The 17,215-nt window shown below is 40.6% G+C and overlaps 1 protein-coding gene across 7 annotated transcripts in view; it reads right to left on the reverse strand.

The window, feature by feature from the left end:
* Window positions 1-17,215, reverse strand: part of MGA (MAX dimerization protein MGA) — a 59,631-nt gene that overhangs the window by 17,252 nt on the left and 25,164 nt on the right. For 4 of the 7 annotated variants that reach the window (XM_033061733.1, XM_033061732.2, XM_042779358.1 and 1 more), the window contains 10 exons: window positions 15,681-16,315; window positions 14,675-15,032; window positions 13,516-13,739; window positions 12,589-12,729; window positions 12,116-12,191; window positions 10,256-10,776; window positions 8,480-8,777; window positions 6,164-6,796; window positions 5,316-5,612; window positions 2,206-3,893 (listed from right to left, as the gene is read on the reverse strand). In XM_033061733.1, the coding sequence (XP_032917624.1) occupies window positions 2,206-3,893; window positions 5,316-5,612; window positions 6,164-6,796; window positions 8,480-8,777; window positions 10,256-10,776; window positions 12,116-12,191; window positions 12,589-12,729; window positions 13,516-13,739; window positions 14,675-15,032; window positions 15,681-16,315 (4,871 nt within the window). The remainder of the gene's footprint in view (window positions 1-2,205; window positions 3,894-5,315; window positions 5,613-6,163; window positions 6,797-8,479; window positions 8,778-10,255; window positions 10,777-12,115; window positions 12,192-12,588; window positions 12,730-13,515; window positions 13,740-14,674; window positions 15,033-15,680; window positions 16,316-17,215) is intronic. The other 3 variants (XM_042779356.1, XM_042779357.1, XM_042779359.1) reach the window with 3 other exon arrangements.

The raw sequence follows: 17,215 nt of genomic DNA on the forward strand, positions 1-17,215 counted from the left end.
AGGTTGGTGCTGTGACCACTTTCCTGGGGAGCCTGTCCCAGTGCCCACTCACTCTCTGGGTTTTCCTGATATGCAGCCTAAATCTCTCCTGACACTACTTAATTCCATTCCCTAGGGTTCTCTCACTGGTAACCCCAGAGATCAGTGTCTCCTCCTCCTTTTCCCCTCGTGAGGAAGTTGCAGACTGCAGTGAGGTCTCCCCTCAGACTCCTCCAGGCTGAACAGAACAAGAGACCTCAGCCACTCATTGTACAGCTCCTCCTCACTCCCTTCACCACCCTCAGGACCCTCCTTTGGATGCTTTCCAATACCTTAGTGTCCTTTTTATACTGTAGCACCGCAAACTGTCCCCAGCACTTCGGGTGAGGCTGCCCCAGAGCAGAGCAGGACAATCTCCACCCTTGCCTGGCCATGCTGTGCCTGATGCCCCCCAGGACAGGGCTGCCCCTCCTGACTCACATCCAAATTGCCACAGACCAGGACCCCCCGGGTCCCTTTCCATGGCAATGCTCTCCAGCCTCTCATTCCCTAGGCTGTTTGTACACCCAGGGTTGCCCTGTCCCAGGTGCAGAATCTGGCACCTGGCCTTGTTAGACTTCATACAGTTGATCTCTCTGCAGGGCCTCTCTATCTTTGAGAGTCAACAGCTCCTCTGGGTTTGCATCTCGGCAAACTTCCAGTCCAGCCTCCAAGTAATTTATGAAGCTGCTGAAGAGCACAGGGCTGAGGATGGAGCCCTGCAGAACCCCACTAGTGACCAGTCACCAGTCTGATGTTACCCCATTCACTACCACCCTTCACACCTGACCCGTGAGCCAGTTGCTCACCCATCACTTGATGTGTTTATCCTGATGAGTGCTGGACATGTTGTCCAGAAGGATCCTGTGAGAGAAAGTATCAAAAGCTTTACTGAAACCCAAAAAGATTGCATCAACTGGCTTCCACTGGTCAGCTAGCTGGGTAACTTTGGGGACATTCCTAACTCATTCCCCGAGCAGTCTGAAGTCTGCTCTCCTCATATCCAGGGTTGAAATCTTGCTGGCAGTTTTTCTCCCATCACCAGAGATTTGAACTCCATTGTTTCATGGCTGCTGTGGCCAAGACAGCAGCCAACTGCCATTTCACTCACAGGACCCTCTCTGTTACCAAGCAGCAGTTCAAGGAGGGCACCTTTCCTAGCTGGCTTCTGTAGCACCAGTACCAACAAGTTACTGCCCAGATGTTGAAGGAATCCTCTAGACCTGTTTGTACCAAAGAACTCCAATTTGATTTTCAACTGCAAGAGGACTACATTAACACAAAAGGACTAAAAGAATTCTGTCCTGAAGACATGAACATTATCTCTCCTATTTTTAGTTTTTCTGTTCTTCAACTGTTCTCCAGTTTCCTCTCTATTTCCACTTGTATCTCATCCTAAGAAAACGCTTCGTTCATGCGTCCATTTGACTGATTAATGAAACAAGAGCGTCATAATTTTATGTAACAATGTACTGTTTCTTAAGTCATGTAGTGGTATGTAAGAAGTAAAGGAATTGCACATTGGATTCCTTTATTTTAATTTTTGGGTTAAATTTTATGAACACTGAAACCTAAGTGCATCTCAACTACACTAGCCACGAAGTTTTACCCTTATTCTGTGACTCTTGAAGCAATTTGTTTCCTATCAAACAAGGAATGACAACTCTCACATACTATTTAAATCTCAAATACTATTTAAATTAAATTATTAACTTTAAAACTGAATTTAAGGATGTATTCAAATATTCCTACCAGAAATAAATGTTAAAACTAAGGTTACAAAAACTAAATGGAAGACAACATCTTCAAATAACAGAAATACTATGTTGGTCACTACATTTTTGGATCATTAAGTCACATTACAAGTAAGCAAATTATTTGAGTAAATACTGGAGGAAGATAACCTGCAACAGCTCTATTAAAGACTGCTCAATATAACCTCCTCTTATCTGAAAAACAGGCAATTTCTACAAGGCCACTACACTGCTACCTAAAAAAAGCATGCAACTACAAGATAAAAGACGTTTCCACTTGGAACCCTGATTCACACTTCGTAAAGAAACCGAAGTCGAAAACAGAAACATACTCTGTCTTTCAAATCCGTGGGTTATGACATGTTAGTTGGTCAATTAAAAAGAAAAAAAAAAAAAGGAAAAAATATCCCTTCATAATTAGTTAAATGCTTACCACTTTTTCAACATCTACTTCCTCTTCACTTGGGAAGTCAGAAGCACCATCCAGTATCTCGTCAGCAGAATCATCAGTTTTTTCATCCTCTTCTTCCTCTTCCTCATCCTCCTCTTCATCCTCCTCCATATCATCAGCAGTTATATCAATAGTGGGCATGTAACCCTTTTTGTGTGCCCCCTGTTCTGGTGCTGTCAGAAAGTCACTTTTCTCTGATGTATCAGCTTTGTTATCCACTTCACTTCTATTTTCTAAAGGGGGTACAATGCTAGATATTTTGCTCCAAGAACTGTTAACATGTGTTAGAATATCATGGCCTGTTTCCATTTCTTCCACAGATTCACAAGCACCTTGTTCTTTGCTATTACTGCCTTCCTGCCCAGCTATGTTTCCTTTGCTTTCCTCTGAATCGACTGTATGCTCTTCTCCTGAAGCATTATCCTGTTCTTTTGTAGAACCAATTTCAGACCTACTTCTTGTTTTCTCTCCTATGTTTTCCACTTCTATAGAGCCCTTGTACTCCCTGCCTTCCATATCTGGCTGTGCAACATCACCCTGGAATTCTTGCTTGTTCTCAAACAGTTCAGTCTCTCTTTGTTCCTCCTTGATCTTCAGCTGTATATCTTGCTCTTGTTGATTATGCAACTGCCCAGAACTTGCACTGTTGTCCTCCTCCATTTGTGTCTGTGCATCTTCTTCCTCTTCTTTTATTGGTTTCTTCTTCTGTTCATCTGTTTGCTCCTTCCCATGGTTCTTCAACTGTGCATTCTCCTGATTCTCAAGACTCTGTGAATGTGCACTATCCAGAATAGCAACTGAAGACTCATCTGATGATCCACAAACAGTTTCAGAGTTAGCTGAAACTGCCTCCCCAGCAGTTTCAAAACTGACAGAATCCTCTGTTTCTTCAGAAGCTCCTTTTTCTTCCTGATCATTTGGCTTCTCACTGATATACGAATGGTCAGATGATACGACATCTACAGAAACATCATGCTGGGAAGAAAAGCTGTCATCACAAGAACTCTCTAGCACGTTTAAGTTCTTCTCCTCTACCTCTAATTGTCTATCACTGCTAGGTGTGACTCTGCCAGATGCTGACTCTTCAACAGCATTTGATTGGTTAATCGACAACTCATTTTCTTCTTGCTTTGCATCTGGCACTGTGACATCAGACTCTGTAATTTCCACGTCATCTGAGCATGGAGCCTTCTCATTCTCCTTCTGCTGAGCAGCACCTGAGTCCTCTTTCTTGCATATTTTCCTATAATCCTTCTTCATCTGAAGAGATGCAAAATGGTGAAGAATAGAGTTTGGCACAGTCTTCTGTCCTGGGAGCTGAAGTAAAGCAAAACTCCCAGACTGTAAAGGTATGAGATTAGCGGTGGTGGCTGGCAGACCACCCGAGCTGCAGGTTACTTTAGAATCAGAGGCTGTTTGGTTTGTGACATTGCTGGCAGCAGAGGAAGAGATCCTCAGAGTCAGAGTGCCTGCCTGTGACACAAAACTTGTTACTGAAGGAAGAAGAGAAGATGCTTGAGTGGCTGGGTTGGATGGGGGGGATAACTTGGGTACTGCAGTTTGTACAGCTGAATTTGAGGCAGGAGAAGTGGAAGACACAGAGGAAGTAGGAGAAACAGGTGACTCTGGAGGTTTGGAAGGTGCAGGCAACCGGATCCCTACAATAGATCCTGTGAGGAAAACAAAACATCAACCGAGACTTTCTCAAAGCAACTTTTTGCTTCTAGTTTTAGTATTTTGACACTATAGTAGAAGCAGACACCACTCTCAAGGATCATAATGGAATCAGGTGTTTGACCACAAGTTCTCAGTGGAAAAGTTGGTCGTGCATAAAGACATATAAATATGAATTTTTTTAAAGTAACACCCTAATAAATGAATTAGTCACTCTAAAACTAACAGACAATGTTAAGTTCTAGCATTAAGCTTTCCGATCAAAAAGGACATGCCATTGAAAGTCCTGCATTTTATTTTCCCATTTTACATTTACTGGAAAACAAGGAAATTAGGGTTTTTCAAAATAACAAAAAAGTAAAAAATAGTAATTAATTTTAAAATTTCTTTTTTTCTCTCAAAAAAAGATTTCCAAAGAGAAGAAACTATGTCAAAATTACACATTTATACCACTATCTTTTTCACATTTATGAATTCTTCCGCAGTATTTCAATACTCCATGCACAAAGAGGAAAAATATTACCACTGGCAACTAGTTTCTCTTGGTCAGCAAAAGCCTCAAAACAAAAAGAAATTAAATGAACTTGTTGACTGATTCTTTACTATACCTCATGCTGAAACCTCAACTAAAGCTCAGCACTGTTTGTTCTCCTCCCCAGTTTTATCTACTGTGCTTGCTTCCGCACTCCCTTCCACCCCACTCTATCTCCCTCTCTTAGAGATGTATTTTGATACAGGGAGATTAGAAGGAAAGGTCCTACTACAGAGTAAACCTCCATTTGAAGTACATTTGAGTTAGAATTTACTAATATGTACAACAGCATACCCAACCTGCAATCTCTAACTTTTCCAACCCTGTCCTCAACTGTGTACTAGAGAAATAGTTGAAAATCACACCTATTTTTCTTCTCACACTCTTAAGGAGGAAAAAACCTGGCAGTTTTGTACGTAGTGCAACATTTCATGTGAATATCTTATGTAAACACACTAACCAACCTGGAAACCTAACAAAAACAGAGCAGCACATCCAATGAAACACGGATAACAGCTCATTCTTTTAAAAAGAATCTCCAAGAAGAATTGTTTCTTAATCACCAGGTTGAGTCTTAAGTTGTGACAGTACAATGGACATGGCTCCACTACCACACATACACAAAGGTTCCTTTACTTGCTGTACAGAGCTCCCAAATTTTGTTGATTAAACTATTAACTGCACTTTCTGAATATTATTATACACATGGTATTTAAGTTGCATTGCATCTGAATAATTACACTATGTTCTTCAGCTACTCACACAGAACCAAATTAGACTCTGTTCAATTACTTTCAGCAGGTGAAAGCATCACAGAGACGTTGATCACATTGTTAATTTCTGAGTAACACACTGGTCAATCACAAAAGCAGCACTGGATTTGTACCTGGATTGCGGAGCATCACTGGCTGCACACTCGGCTGGGCACCAGCAGCTCGAACCTGCTGCAGGGGAACAAGCTGAATGATCTGCCCATTGGGATGTCGGAACAGGTTCACAGCCCCAGGGCTCCTCAGAGGCTGAAGGACCATCCTCTGCCTCTGTGCCACCTGCGTGTTCAGCGGTCGCAGAGCAGAAGGTGTCTGGTGCACTGGAATCAGCAGCAATCGAGGCCCAACACGTTTGTCTGTTCCAGGAGCTATCTTTGGGGGAGTCTTATTTGCAGCTTGTGGAACAGCATCTTCTGAAATTAAAAAAAAAGACACTTTAAGAGACTCTCTAAAAATTTACAAGTGTAAATATTTTGGAAACAACTGCATCTCTTTTAAATTCATTTGGAGGCAAGTTTTTCTCTTTTTAATCACAGAATGCATAGAACCAACCAGGTCAGAACAGTTTTGGGGTTTTTCTGTGTAGTTCCACTGGCATTTTTCAACCATGACACAGGACAGTAATTCCATACCTAAATCCTGAACTCTGTGCCAACATGAAATTGTAGCAGTCATAACTGTGCTATACATTAGTATAGGCGAAGGGATGGTGTGAGGCTTCCAGCTCACATCACAGCAGTCACTGACCAGACAGTTACAGTTTTCCCTTTCGCTACCAGTTCAGGCTGGAATACAAAAAGCAACTTAAGAGATGACCTTTCTTACCCAGTTTTGGAAAGGGGGGCAAGGCAAGTGAATCTATATTTAAACTGAAACCAGATGCAGACTGTATTATAGTTATGAAAAGAAGCAGAATTTAAAAAATAAGTGTTTGCAGTAATAAGCCAAAGCACCTAAACGTTACCTCTTTTTGGATTCTGTGGAGGACTTGAATTAACTGCTGATAGTATCACGGGAACAGAGACAGCAGAGGAAGTCAGTGTGGTCACCACAGGTGTAGCTGCTGCAGCTGTTGTCAGTACAACTGTAGAAGTGGATGTTGTGGCAACAGCACAAGTAACGGTTGGTGGTGTTACTACAGTTTTCGGGAATGATGCAGTTGCTACAGCGGCGACAATCCCTGTTGTTTTTGTTGTGTTCACAGTAGCACTAGGAGGGGTGGATGGAGTAGTACAGGTGCTGATTCCTGATGTTACAGGAGCAGTTGTGACTGCAATTGCAGGAGGAGAGCAGGGAGGTTCACCAGCTTTTGTTTGGCTAGGAGTGGTCACAGTAGATGCTGCTACACTGGTACTTTCCACAGTAACTGGAGAAGTGGTGGTGGCTGCAGTGACGCCAGGACAGACTGTGCATAGAGCTGGAGATGACACTGAAGGAACCACAGGAGCAATAACCGTGATGGGTGTGGGCTTGATACTGAGAAACTGTCGCCCTGAGGCAGCCTGGCGTGTGCTCGCTCCAGGAATCTTCTGCTGCAGAGTTCCCGCTTTGTTTATCACAAACTGGGCAAACACACCACCAGGTGAGGGTCGGGCAGCTGCAAATAAAAACTTGCAGGTCAAAATTTTAATAGATTTCCTCTTTGCCTTATGAGGTGCTACAACTGTAATTTCAGCATGAATTTGAGCCTCCTTTTCCTATGTACCTTGTAATTAAACAAAAACATTTATGGCAATCCTGGATATGCCTTACGTGTTAGAAAGACCTCTGCTTTATTGCACTACTGTAGTTTTTTATTGCATTTCTTACCAGATACACAAAAGAATCAGGTTTGAAGTGTTGTTCTTCATTGTGAAACTATAGATAATCCTAACAGTGCAGGAAAACAAACATCTAGGTGAAATAATGAGCTCCAACTATTTTCTGAACCTCAAATTCTTTGTGTAACAGTTTGTGTCATCTTTCCCTTTTACTGCTTCTTGATTTTCATCCCCTTTCTGCTCTATTTATCTTACACAGGCACAGGGGAAAGGGATGGGAAGGATACAGAGCTTCCCGTTCTAATTGCTGACATTCATGCAACTGCAGACTGGATGGAACAAATTTAACTAATGGAAATTAATCACTGTCAAGAAGATCCTTGACCTCATCCCTTGCTCTCCAAGGGACCAGAATACTGCACTTACACCACCCCAGATACCTACAGATGAGTACAACAGCACAGAGATTATGGAGCAAGACCAACTGAAACACTGCAGTTATCTGTGCAAACAGCATTTTTAACCCAGACTTTGCCAAAACCGTACTTTTTACATAAATCACATATGCAGTAAGGACTTCACTCATCCATGAAACAGTCAGCTCTTTCACACTGTATAAACACACAAAACAACAAGTTTTATTACAGGAGAAGAAAAACAACACACCCATTTACATGGCAATGAAAACTTAGGCAGAAAGAAACAAAATAATCAGAAATTAAAGTTTTTTCCAGGACACAGGTAACATCCTTTTCCCTTGCACAGCTTCTTCAGATATTTAAATAATGTGTAGGATTATGTGGATGGGTACTACATTTCTTAAACTCATGCAAAATGTAATAGTTAAGGGCAACTTCCTCTCTTGCCACACTGGGGTAACCATTTCAGTACCAACTCAGATACACAAGTAACTCTTGAATGAATCTTCCAATCTTTTTTTTAAACTTTAAACTCAAAGTGCTGTCTAAATCCAACCCTGTTTAGCTTGTGAGATCCAATGAAATTAGAGGCTGGCGTGGTTATTGGCTGCACACCTGTTGTTTCTCTAATCCAGATTTGGACCATTTTGTCTTTCACTGTTGCTTCATACATCTTTGGCGGTCACAAGAATTATGAGTGCAATATCAGCAGAAAATCTAACAGTGAAGGACCACATATTATGATACTTTAATCATTTTAAGTTAATCTGTGTTTGATGAAAAGCAATTAAAAATGATAGTAATGAAACTCTAAACAAAAAACCCAGTTAATATTTGGAGAGTCTCCATCTACGCTCGTCTCTTGAAAATATGCTCTAGTAGCATTAACAAAACAACTAATAGTCAATATCTGTAATCTTACTCTGAAGTCAAAATAAAACTTTCTCTTTTGAAGAGGTTATTTATTGCAGAGTCATTTTAGGTAGGCAATGCAGCCAAAGGCAGCATGCACTGTTGCACAGAAATCGACATTAATGCTGTACACTCACTCTGTACTTCAGCTTCACGCAACTTAAAACACAGTAATAAGTTCCAACCTACCTATCTGTCTCTGTGCTGGGACATGGGTTTTCAGAGTCGTCACAGTGGGGGTTGAAGTAGTGCTGGTGGAAGATGTAGTTTTAGAAGCTGATGTTGTGGGCCCCTGGACTGATGGTGTCCCAGAAGCAGGAGTTTTAGCACTGGGTGCTACCTTGGAGATCACAGTACTGAGGGCTGCGATATCAAGTACTGTGGGCTGCAGCCTGCCTGTGATATAAGCTGCTAGCCGATTGGCAGGATGTAATGCCCCCATCTGTCCCAAAAGCAGTTTGGCCTGAGGATACCTTTTATCATTAACCTGAAAAAAGGGGAAAAGGGAAACTTTGTGAAAAGAACGCTAATTCACCACTTCTGGAGAAGTGTTTCATTCCATGGGACTTCTAAATGTCCTTTCCAAAAAACCATTGCAATTCTGAACGGGAATTTCTAATTTCCTTATTGTCCAGGAGAACTTCAAACAACTCATTTTATCTTTGTCATACAGATTTTAAATGCTGATCAGACTCTCACATAAAACCAGAGAGTCAAGGAACATGTGAAATCACTGAAATTAGCTAAGAGTGAAGCTAGCACCTGTTTTTCCTGTCCCATGCTTATGATGTAGTCCTAAATATAAAAAAAATTCCCTAACTGAAGGACAATTTCAAATAAAATTCTCAACCCTAATTAAGACCTTGCACCACAAAAGAAAGAATACTGATGACATATACATTGAGACAAAACTCTAAAGAGCTTGTAAAAGCCGCATCAACTTTTTCCTTATCCACACTGTTGTTTGATACTGTAATTAAGGTATGATGAGTTCCCTAACTTCACATTCCAAGTTGTAGTGGTAATGGACTGCACAGGAAAAAAACAGAACATCTTGCTGAATATCAGGTTTTATGCCTAGTGGAAAATGGGGAGTTCTGGTAGTGTTGCATTTTGCTTTCACGTTGTTTGATAATAAATACATTTGGCTTTTAGAAGGTAAGACACTACTACATAAACAGTAGTTTTTATTGATCAACTTTAACTGAAGGTAAGAAATCTCCTAATCTTTTTCTCTCCACTAGCTTCTCTTTCTGAGCTGTCACATCTGCAGAGTGTCATGAAAACATATTTTACCCTCATTTTCTAATTCATACCATTTTCCTCAAAGTGATTTTACTATAACCACAAATAGCTATGATGGAAAAAGATCTTCATCCTAAACCTGTAGTTCCTACTACTAATTCTTAACACCATGTCCGCAACATAAAACTACAGGGAAAAGACCCTTTGAATATAGGATTATGAAGTCTCTTGATGAAAAACACATTCTACAAGGAGGATTCAGGCTGTTCATGAAGATTAACAGTAAGCTGTAGCAAAAAGCAATTTAATGTTTACGTTCTCATTTTAAAGTTTTGTCCCAGTGTATACTTCCCCAGAAAATATTATTTCTGTGGGTTCATACAATCATTCATTTAGAAGCATTCTGTGTCAAATGCACTGTCAGGGGTTTTTACAAAGAATTATAAAGATCTTGAAAGAGATTCCGCACTTGGGTCAACAAGACCCAAATTGCCAAAAAGACAAGTTAAATCATCAGATTTCAGGATTCCAATCAGATTTCCTGTTATTGAGTAAATCTTGAAAGGTACAAGCTTATGGAGAGGAATGCCACCAGACACCAAGAACTCTTGTCTGGACAGGCAAAAGACATACTAAAGAGTGTTCTCTCCTTCAAGGAGTTCTCAGATAGCACTGGATGAAACTGCATCTCATCTCCACAGTAAAGGCAGAGGAACCCACCTGAATCAAGCCCGAGGGGCTCGTATTAGCTTTGCATTTGTAGACAACCAGCTTTCCTGCAGGAGAAACCCCCGCATAAAAAGGCAAGCCTTTGCCCCCATGCAGCTTCTCCCGCAGTTTGTCCACTGGGTCTGCCCGCATGACCTTTACATTTTCTGAGTTATTGCATGATGCCACTGCGCTATCAGGAGTCTCCAAGACAGGGATCTCAGGCTTCTCGTCCTTGTCCTGGTAGGACGGCACTGAAATTTTCACTCTGGAGGAGCAGACAGAAGGATGGTTTTCATCCTGGGCCTTGTATTCCGAAGCCAATTCAATAATGAAGCTACCCACTTCAAGGGACTGTGGCGCATTACTGTTGAGATGCTGCGATAAGATGGTCAAGATCTTATTGTGATCTTCCTCCAAGTTGCAGTCAGAGATAATCTCGATAAGTTTGGTTGGTTCACCTTGAGTGGTGTGATGAACATAGGAGGTGGAGAAAGAGTCCCCCTCACTATTGGAAGAACACCAGCTTTTCTCTGAGAAAGAATTGAAATAGGTTTCTGCAATACTATGGCATTTTAAGCACCTGGAAAGTCAAACAATTTCATTCTGCCCACACCTCCACCCTTAGCACAGCTCAGCTGCAAGCCAACAGCAAGAACTGTTCAAAGCATCACTTCCCCTTGCAGAGCTTCACAAGCAAGAAAAAACTCACTGCAAAACTAATGTAATTATTTGTCACAGATCAATCCCTGCAGCCATACCACGTCAGGTTGTACCCCATTGCATCACAAGCTAAACAAAGCCGGGTTGTTTCAATACATGGGTGAAAGTTCTCCAAACAGATCAACACAATAGAAAGCATCACTGGTTACTCAAGAGATGGCCCTTGTCTCTCTGAGTCAGAAAAGCACCTGTGTCCTACAATGGCGTGAGAGGACACGCCACTAGCAGAACTGTCTTTTGCAGATGGGTAAACAGAAGCATGATCTTTTGTTTTTATTAGAGAGAAACCATCCCTTTTTGCAAAACTGTAAGGATGTTGAGCCCTGTGTCCTGGCCATTTTAATTTCACCTACCAATGCACCAGCATTTTCAACTAATTGTATTATTTTTCCATTCCCATCTTTAAATGTAGCATGCACCGTTGTATATATTAAACAGTAAAAAAAACAGCTCAAAAAGGCAGGTATGGTTCATTAGCGGATGACACAATGTCTCTAGTATATGTCTCATTTAAGGCTTGTAATATGATTTGGGCTGCTTCAGACTGAAAGAGAACATGAATGTCTAGCCTATTTCCTCACAAGCTAGAAACTCAAACCCAGTACCTCTAACATAGCAGAACTTCAATCTTTCAACTTGAACTAAACAAATTCAACATCAAACAATTCCAAATAAAGCATTCCTTGTCCCATCCAGTTCTACGTGAAGAACATGAGGATACCATCCTCGCAATATTACTTATTCCTCAGTAACTAAAAAGTGATAGTAAAGAAAAAAAAAGTGAGAGAAAAAAATACCCAGACAAAGCAAAATCATTCATCTCCATTCTTTCCAAGTATCTACCATCTGTCTTAAAGACAAGTCTGCTGTGCAGTTTTATATTTTATTGCCATACAAGCTATTGACATCATTTTACACTTAGAGCAGCAGCAAGCACTGGATATTTAGACTGCTGTACCTCCATGTGCCCCCTGCCAGCTGCTAAGGAAACAGGAAACTGTATGTATGTCATAAGATTTTTATTAACAACTGTAATAACTCCCCCAGTAAACACACTTCTGTCTCATCAGTAGCTACTTTTTTTTAAGAAATACCACAAATACATGTAACTACCAAGAAGTGAAATTATACTCCAGACTCAGCCCTTACCTCTTGATTTATTAGTGTCTTTGTCTACTTCACAGCTTGCCTTCTCAGGAGACAGAAGCTCTGGTTCAGGCTCCTGCTGGAGGAAGGAAATGCAAGAAAATATTGACCCTACACATCTCACTTCCACACTAAAAATACAGCACAAAATGAACTAATTTACCCCAAATCATAGAAATGTGTTTGACAGTGTTACCAGCTTCATCTTAGAAGGGCTCTATTAACAATGAACATTTAAGCCTTACACAGTAAGGCACTTGTGGCAGCCAGGAATTTCCCCAGACAAGACAATGTATAACATAGTAACAGAGTAAGTTTACCAGCACTGCAAAATGATTTAGGCTCCACCTTCCACAGCCCTACGACCACAAAATGCAAGTCAAGCCCTCATGCCAAACTGGAGTTTCTGGGGGAAAAACTGCTTCAACATTTTCAGTATTTTTGCCTGTAACACTAGTTACAGTGTGACTTCTTACCTTTATACTACAGCTCTGTAAATCACATTTGTCTTTTTGCTGCTTCTTCTCCTCTCTCCTGTGTTCATAGGCTCGCACTCTTGCACAAGTCATTAAACTTTCAAAGTACATGTAGACAGGACCCTTGTCCTCCTCTCGAATCTATAAGAATGAAAAAAAAAAAAAAAAAAGAGACAAACCCCTCTTTTTTCTGTTCTGGATGTACATCATTAAACAGTTTTGCTTTCTAAAAACACTCCAACATAAATGCTTCAATAGTAAGGGTGAAAAGCAAAGTCTAGCATTTAAAACTAGATCTGCCTTCTCAGTACCATCACATAGCCACCACCAGCTCCCTGAAATTCAAACACATTCAGATATTCTTCTAAGTGAAGAAATAAATCTTAAGTGTCGTGCATTGTTTTTCCTTTACTGCTCTAGTTGCTTTTGTCTGCTGCTAAGGTGAGCAGAGACACAAAGCCAAATTGTTAAAGCACTGGCAGTGAAAGCTCAAGAAAGAATAAAAAAAAACCCTCGAGAACTACACTGAACACTCTGTATCTGTACCCTAACATTTTTTGCAAATAATTCATACTTAGATATGTAAGTACGTAGCATTATGTAGCTAATAACTTTTACAAACATAACAGGATTGAAAATAATTTTGACAAAAGTAGCATATATTACTGTATTTTTAAATGAGGCTATCAGTGAATCATAATCACCTTCCAACATCTCCGCATTGCTACAATAAATTCTCAACAGAAGATGGACATAGTAAACATCTGTATACAATCAATCCATCCTAGCTTATCAACACACCTACAGGCAGTCAGTCCTAGGCTTTCACCTCAAACTTCTCTAAAATTGCCTAGGACAGAAGCTTTTGGCAGCATTTGTTTTAATTTTCAGTACATGGAAAAACATGCATCTCTTTTTTTCTCTTACCACTGGATTTGGTTTAGGAGTGTACACTCTGCCTGGTTTTGTTCCACTGGAAGATTTGTTCTTACTAGGAAGCAAGACCTCTGGGCTGGGCGGTACCACAGATCTAACTGGTTCAATAACAGATGGTGTTGGGACATAAATTGGCTCTGGATCTACTTCACCTTCCACCTTCACCCACAATGGACAATTCCTAACAGGTTGCTCTGGCTCTGAGTCACAGATAGCTGAAAAAAACAGAAAAAAAATACTTACAAATAAAATGCCATCTAACACAGCAGTAACAGATTCTTTTGTTTGAGTTTGAGGTCTAGCCATGCATCAATCACTAGTCCAAACTGCCAGAAAATACTACTGGTTGTTTTTCTTGCCTCAAATTCTAGTCAAAAGTGACTGGGATTTGTCTACAAGGAAGAAAAAATGAAAATAAAAATGTTTCTACACTGATTTTCATCTCTCAATTTTACTGTGATAGAAGACCTGCAAAACCACTGAAAATTAGCGACCTCCACTGATGCTGAATACTAGAAAAATCGCAAAACACCAAAAAAATCCCAGATCCGTATACTGCAGCTATATGGAAGAATGAATTTATTACAGTAGAATACCACAGAATACTTTGTTTTAGCTATTGTTAAAAGTACTGTTAGGAAGAAACGGAAAATGCAAATTTATGGGCAGTTTTTACCAATTCGGTTTTCTGAGCATACCTTAGGCCACTAAGATCTGAAATTACCATAAATAACTACACTTTCAAGGAAGTCTATGAACTCTACAGCTACATACAGCAACTGAAACTGCAGCTCTAGATACAGACTTGTTTACAGGGAACGATAACAGTACTGTAACAGTGAACATTACCAACAATAACAGCAGTAATTAGCTCATATCCATAGTCTTCAACAATATTTGGAGAGTTGAACAAGACTTCAAACTACGAAGAAGAAACTCCAACTATTTGGTTCAATAAATAACTACACAGTGCCCAAAATGCTGATCATGTAAGAAAGAATTTGAAAAAAAAAAAAAAAAGTTGTTATTTCTGTTATTTCCTGTAACTAAGCAGGATGCAGGATTTGGAAATGGTATCACTATTACATCCTAATAAGAAATGCCCACCAAGTTTGGTGGTTTGCTGTAAGTAATCTCCAACAATACTCACTGTATTCCACCCTTTTTCTCTTCTTCCTATCCTTCTGCTTCATCTCCTCTTCCTCCCCATCAGCCTCTTCTTCCATATCTTCATCCTCTTGCTGTTGTCCTTGTGTTCCGAACAGCACAAGATTTCCACGCACAGCCTTTTTCATCATTTTCTTATGTTTTGAGCCTCCCTTCACCAGCAAGACCCTTCTCTTGAGGCAGGTACACCCAAACATGCAGTCTGGCCTGCGGCAGTGGGTAGGCTGACGTTTCTCCTGGGCCAGACTGGCACATATGCAACCCAGTCGGCAGAAATCATTGTTGCAAGGAGGTGCTCGTCGCCTGATTATCTTGTGGATAGGTTTGCTTTTAAGAGATGCCTAATAAAAGTTTTAAAGAAGAATAAACTTCAGATTTTAGTAAGAGGAATATTATGGTAAAATTAAATCAATCATACGCAAAATTGCCATTCAAAGTTCATTTAGAAAACCCCTCGAGATACATTGTTTACCTATAAAATCTCGTTCTCTATACCTCAAAACCCCAAAAAACCTCTGAGAAAAAGAGTTTGGACTTGAAGTCCTTTGAAAGGCAATTGGAGACAGCAAAATCATCCTGGTAATAAGCAGGATGTGAAAAAAGCAGAAGTTATCATGTGACAACCAGGTAACATGACCAGGATTTTCTTGCAGTTAGCTCAAGTGAAAATATAAAAATGAAAATAGTAAGGAAATGCAGTTACTGAATAACAGTTGTATTAACCCAAATATTAATGGTGAGAATTTTAAACTATTTGGATTATTAATAATTTGTATCACTATGCTATTATCACAATTGTTTTTTCCTCATACTGCTAAGTCAGCACTCCTCAAGTTCCACTGCAAAGACTACATCACAACAGAATCTCATGCTTTATCATGACCGTTAGCAGCTTCAGTCCTATTTTCTGCATCTCTACACAACATCCATAAGTGGGCAGATTAAAAAAAGCAATAGTACAGAAAAGAAAGAAACTATTACAGATGTACCTGAGCTGTAAGCAGGGTTGCCAAAGAGATGTCTGCTCGTTCTTCTGTAATATAGGTCCGTGGTTTCCCATCCCAGAGAGCACAGTCTTCCAAGTCCATTAACTTCACTTGAGATTTAGATAAACCTGGTGGACGAGGTGCTTGGTGATGTTGTGGTGCTTGACGCAAACTGATCTGTTTTGGAAGTGTGTTTTCATCCACATTTGGCAGAACAAAACCATCTGCTTGGTTACTCAAACTGCTAGCAGACTTAGTAGCCTTTTCCCCTGAGTTCTGCTTCTGCTGTGCAGGAAAAGGTGAAGGCAAAATAGGTTTGTAAGATGATTTTACTCTACTGTTTGTAGATGTCTGTCTGGTTTGAGTCTTTGTTTTCCTAGAGGTAGATGATGGAGGAACGGGCTTCAGTGTGTAAGATGTTGATGGAATTACAGCGGACTGCTTCCTTAAAACACTGTCAAGTGTTCGAACATAGCTAGTGCTCTTAGTGGGAAGCTGATACACCACAGGGGAAGTGGGAGTGTTAGAAGAGAATCCCATACTTGTTTCCATCAATTTCCCTTCATTTTCCAGGTACTCATCCAGCTTGTCACTACAGAACGCTGAGCGATTCTTCAATGAACCTTCCGAACTGCCACCTAAATAAATGAAGAGTACATTAACTCCTGGAGTTAAACCTTACAATAATCAAATAAAAAAATATATGGTAGGATAGGTAAACATCTATAAAAATGCACTCTTCTACAGGGACTGTATATAATATAGGCACACCATATATAATCCATTCTGAAACACAACCAGCAGCCTGCACAACAGTTTTTGTGGAGATTTTACATGTGTATTTGTGGTGGGTTGGCCTAGGTTGGACTCCAACTGCCCACCAAACCACTCTATCGCTCACCTTCTCAACAGAATGGGGGGTTGAAAATAAGCTGAAAAAACCTCCCGAGTCAATATAAAAGAAGTTTAATAAAGCAAAAATGAAGGCCATGTGTGGAAGCAAAAGGAAATAAAAGATTTATTCCCTACATCCCATCAGAAGGTGATGTACAGGTACTTCTCAGGAAGCAGGGCTTCAGAACAAGTAGTAGTTACTCCAGAAGACAAACATCGTAAGTAACAAATGCCCTCCCTCCTTCTCCGTCCCCTTAAGCTTTTATTGCTGAGCAGACACGCAGTATGGAATGTCGCTTTGGGTAGTTTGGGTCAGCTGTTCTATGTCCCCTCCCAAGAACATGCCCAGCCACTGGCTACTGCTGAGGGGGGAATGCTGAGAGGCAGCCTTGGTGCCTTGTCAGCACTGCTCAGCAGTAGCCCAAATACTGGTGTGTTACCAACACCTTTTCAGCTGCCAGTGCACAGCACAGCACTGTGAGAGCTGCTGTGGAGAAAATGAATTGCAGCTCAGCCAGACCCCACACAGCATTCATTCACAGAAACACTACAGGCCTTCTGTGCTTCTACTCTTAATTTATTTGTTCTAAATACCTGGCCTACCTAGTATAACACAACGTATCTGAAATATTCCAACACAACAC

Source organism: Catharus ustulatus, chromosome 6 (assembly GCF_009819885.2).
Source record: "Catharus ustulatus isolate bCatUst1 chromosome 6, bCatUst1.pri.v2, whole genome shotgun sequence".
NCBI lineage: Eukaryota > Metazoa > Chordata > Aves > Passeriformes > Turdidae > Catharus > Catharus ustulatus.